The sequence below is a fragment of the Oratosquilla oratoria genome, chromosome 36 (genome assembly GCF_046742065.1).
Source record: "Oratosquilla oratoria isolate Oo_2021 chromosome 36, ASM4674206v1, whole genome shotgun sequence".
In the NCBI taxonomy this organism is placed as follows: domain Eukaryota; kingdom Metazoa; phylum Arthropoda; class Malacostraca; order Stomatopoda; family Squillidae; genus Oratosquilla; species Oratosquilla oratoria.
Genome location: NC_134812.1, coordinates 21665442 through 21670234, shown reverse-complemented (window position 1 = coordinate 21670234; position 4793 = coordinate 21665442). Strand labels below are relative to the sequence as shown.

Sequence of the window (4793 nt, the reverse complement as noted above, 5' to 3'; positions counted from 1 at the left end):
AAGATAATGAGAACTTTGAACCCAGATAACGCACCGTATACTTTGATGGTTCCTTCCACTTCACCGATGGAGTTCTTGGCCGTGCAAGCATATTCGCCGAAATCTTTGCTCTCAAGATTGTAGATGGTCAACCTCAGTGTGACGCTGTAGGCATTGGTGGCGTTCTCCTCAGTTATGTATTTCTGGTTCTTGACGATCATGGAGCCTGCAGGAGGAAGAAAGGGACAGAGAGTGAAACTGCCGTATCGCTTGGATTCATTCCTCTATTGAACATGGTTGTGGACATCCGCGCACAAGCGCGCACGCACGCACGCAGACACAGACACACACACACACACACACACACACACACACACACACACACACACACACACACACACACACACACACACACACACACACACACACACACACACACACACACACACACACACACACACACACACACACACGGCTTGACGGCGCAGTGGTAGCATTCGCAAATGTTAACCCAGCGTCCTGAGTTTGAATCCCACCCAGGGCTGAAAGGCGTTACTCCAACTCTCGTGGGCGGGGAGTTGGATGTGTGTGTGTCAGGTCACAGCATTATCCATAGATCGGTCATACATGAGCTCTGAGCTCTCATCCGGGAGGGTAGTAGCTGTCGATCACGAGTCCAACACGTGATCCAAGACCATGGAGAATTACACACACACACACACACACACACACACACACACACACACACACACACACACACACACACACACACACACACACACACAAACGCGCAAACACACACAAACACACACAAACGTACAAACACACACAAACACACACACAAACGCACACACACACAACGCACACACACACAAATGCACATACACACACACACACAAATGCACATACACACACACACACAAATGCACGCACACACACACAAATGCACGCACACACACACAAACGCGCACACACACAAACGCGCACACACACAAACGCGCACACACACAAACACACACACACACACACACACACACACACACACACACACACACACACACACACACACACACACACACACACACACACACACACACACACACACGTACACACACACACACGTACACATACACCCATGGGATGAAGAACTAACAGGATAGGATTTTTTTTATTGTGGAGTTCTAGCTCAGAAAATTATGAAATAGTTAAGTAAAAAACACGAAGGAAATAAAAAAAAACGAGGAAAAGAGTTAGAGAAAATTAAATGTAGGCAGTACAAATAATTCCGGATTGATATAAGCAAAACAGGTGATAAATGACTCGCCGAAGGACAAATGATCATTCAAGATGTGCTCTGCTAAAACCAAGCTCAACGGAAATAGTGATGTTCAGGTTAATGAAAGTACAACGTTTGTATAAGGGACAGGAGAGGAAAAATATAAGGTTTTGTGGTGTTGATAGTAAAAATTAGCATTAAAAAAAAAAAAATGGAAATGGGGAGAAGGAACGGCCGAGTTAATAAATATAAGAATCATAAGTGAAGAGGGTGGGAAAAGGGACATTGTAGTATCATACATCCCACGTACAACGGAATAAAAGTGAGCACAGATAATGAACGAATAAAACAGCTGAGCAATTGAAAAAGTGGATCAAGGAAATGAGAATGTAATTATTATGTGCGATTTTAATTGTGGAAAAGTAACATTGAAGGGAATGGGAAAGAAGTGAAAAATCTTTGCACAACATGTTACTGAACATGATTCGATTCAATTAACGTCCCGAATCGGATCAATTCATGAAGAATCAACACGATTCATGAATCGTGTTGATTTTTCATGAATTGAATTGATTCGATTCACTTGGTATAAACGCAGCATTGCAAAGGACTTTGTAGCATGGAATATAATGAACCATGCCCTTGGTCCAACTTGCTGGCAGCAGGGTTTGAACTGCCATCACCTTGACCACCGCTGCAAGTAGCGACGCTCTAAGCAGCTTGGCCAGCGGGTTGGAGCATAGCAACTAATAATGATCCAATGAGTGAAAGAACAAACACAATATGGAGGCAATGATAAACCTACAAGACTAGATTTAATTCTAACAATGGACCTTGAAGTGATTGAATCACTGAATAACCAATGCCCATTTGGTAAATGACCTCGTTCCTAAATCTATGCTGGAAATCAAGAAGACAGAATTAAGAGGGGCGATATAAAGACAAGGAAGATACAACTTTGCAAGTACAAACTTTGCTAAACTGAAAGAAGATGCATAAGGGAGTTTAGTGAAACTGTAGAAACTGAGAGGAAATGGAATATTTCTATGAGAATCTACAACATAGATGAAGTTTTGGTTCAGTAAAATATGTGCATCAGCAAAACAAAAAAAAATAATGCATGGAAGCGATGCTAGAAAAAGAAAAGAAAAAACAATAACGAACATACAAGAGTAAGAAGATTATTTTTCAAGTTTGCATATAGCGACACTGCTTCTGACCTAGGGCAGTGGGCAGGATGCAGGGATGACCCGTCATCCAGGAAATGCCAAGATAAGAGGGAGGGAGGAGGGTGGAGGGGAGTGGAATATATAGGAAATTGAATGGGTGGGAGTGGTTTCTATGTCTTTTTCTTTTTGGCTACCCCCTGTGTAGGGGGAAAAAGCCTTTGGTATATGTATGTATGTATATAGCAAGTTAAAACATAGAGAGTATTCTAATTGAAAGTAAAAGGATTAGTATACAAAAGTGCAATAAAGCAAACTGAAATAATGAATGAAAGCTTCCAATTAGTATTCAGTATAGATGGGGAGTTAGAAGGAAAAAAAGGGAAAGAAAAAAGCTATAAACAACATAATAACGGGAATAAATAGTGTTTAAATTACTCGAGAAATTGGAACTGAGAGAAGCTTCAGGACCTGATGGAATCTCAGACTGAATATGGAAAGAGTGGAGAGAAAATTAATGAACAAAGGGCATATTTTGATAACATATTCAGTGAAAGAGGGAAAGGTGCCTCCGGACTGGAAATCTGCAAATGTGGTACCAATATTCAAAAGAGGAAACAGTGAGGTACCGTTAGATTATAAGCCACTGTCCATGACCAGTATAACAGCTAAAATGTGTGAACAATTATAAAAGCTAAATGGATGAAACATTGAGAGGAAAATGAATATCGGCTGACAACTAATAGTTTTGTGTAACCAACTGGTAAATTTCTGTTCGAGACTGGCTGATTACTGGAAGGTGAGGAGGTGAAAGATTACGTGAAATAGGAGAAGGAGCGGGAGAAACAGAAAGAAGAGGAGGTAGAGGAGGAGGAGGAAGGAGAGGAAGAGGACAAGGAGGGGGAGGAGGTATAGGAGGCGTAGGAAGAAGTATAGGAGGAGGAGGAGGAAGAGTACAAAGCCGAGGAGGAGGAGGGAGAGGAAGAGGAGAAGGAAGAGTAAGAGTACGTGGACAAGGAGGGGGAGGAGGTATAGGAGGCGTAGGAAGAAGTATAGGAGAAGGGGGAGGAAGAGTACAAAGCTGAGGAGGAGGAGGAGGAATAGGAAGAGGAGAAGGAAGAGTAAGAGTACGAGGACAAGGAGGGGGAGGAGGTATAGGAGGTGTAGGAAGAAGTATAGGAGAAGGAGGAGGAAGAGTACAAAGCCGAGGAGGAGGAGGAAGAGGAAGAGGAGAAGGAAGAGTAAGAGTACGTGGACAAGGAGGGGGAGGAGGTATAGGAGGCGTAGGAAGAAGTATAGGAGAAGGAGGAGGAAGAGGACAAAGTCGAGGAGGGGGAGGACCAGGAGTAGTAGGAGGAGATGAGGGAGCAAAAGGAGTAGAAGAGGAGTGGGGGGAATAGTGGTGGGGGGAGAAGAAGTATTAGGAGGAGATTAAGGACGAGAAGGAGGAGGATTGGGTGGATGAGGAGTAGAAGGAGGGAAAGGAGAGTCAGAGGAGGAAGAAAAAAAGGAGGAGGAAAAGGCATAAAAGAAATAAAAGGAAGAAGAGGAAAAGAGGAGGAGCAGAAAAAAGAAAAAGAAAGAAGGGGAGGAGGAAGAGGAGGAGGAAGAGGAGGAGGAGGAGGAATAGGAGTAGGTAGAAGAGGAGGAGGAGGAGTAGGAATAGGAGGAAAAGGAGAAGGAGGTAGAGGAGAAGGACGAGGAGGAAAAGGAGGAGGAGGATTGGGGTGGAGGCGGAGGAGGAGGAGGAGGAGAAGGAGGAGGAGGAAGAGGAGTGGCCGTGGCCGCGGCCACGGACCCTGCTGGCTTAGCCCCCTATGCCTCCGTAGTTCTTCGCGACCTGACATAACCACATGACAAAACTTGGCTCAAACTTAGCCAGCCTGTATTCTCTTATAGATTTTCATGCTCCCTTGCACTTACCCTCCTCCTTCTCCTCTAATTCCTACCTCCTCCTCCTCCTCCTCTTCGTTTCCCTATCTCTCTCCCCTTGCTCCTATTTCTGTTCTTGTTTCTTCTTCGTATTCTCCTCCTTCTCCTCATTTCTTACTTACGTTTTTCTCAATGCTCTTGACTCCAACTACTCATCAATATCTTTATCACACTAAATCATCTCTCTCCTTCTATATCTTTTTCTTTTCGAGTTCTCTAACTTTCATTCCTCCAATTCCTTCTCTCCTTTCTCCTCCTCCTCTTGCTCCACCAACAGTTGTCTTAAACGATTTTCTTACTTTTATTTGTCAAAGGTACTTACTATGGTAGTGGAGGATGAGACGAAGGAGGACAGCTAGTAAGAGGAAGAAGAGATGAAAGAGGAGGAGGAATAAGAGGAGGAAGAAGAGGAGGAGGAAATGGTGGAGAATAGTGAAACT

The 4793-nt window shown here is 43.8% G+C and overlaps 1 protein-coding gene across 1 annotated transcript in view; it reads right to left on the bottom strand.

Annotated features, from left to right (window-relative positions):
- Positions 1-4793, bottom strand: part of LOC143019043 (lachesin-like) — a 193685-nt gene that overhangs the window by 1296 nt on the left and 187596 nt on the right. The window contains exon 8 of the mRNA XM_076174743.1: positions 35-205. Coding sequence (XP_076030858.1) covers positions 35-205 — 171 coding nt within the window. The remainder of the gene's footprint in view (positions 1-34; positions 206-4793) is intronic.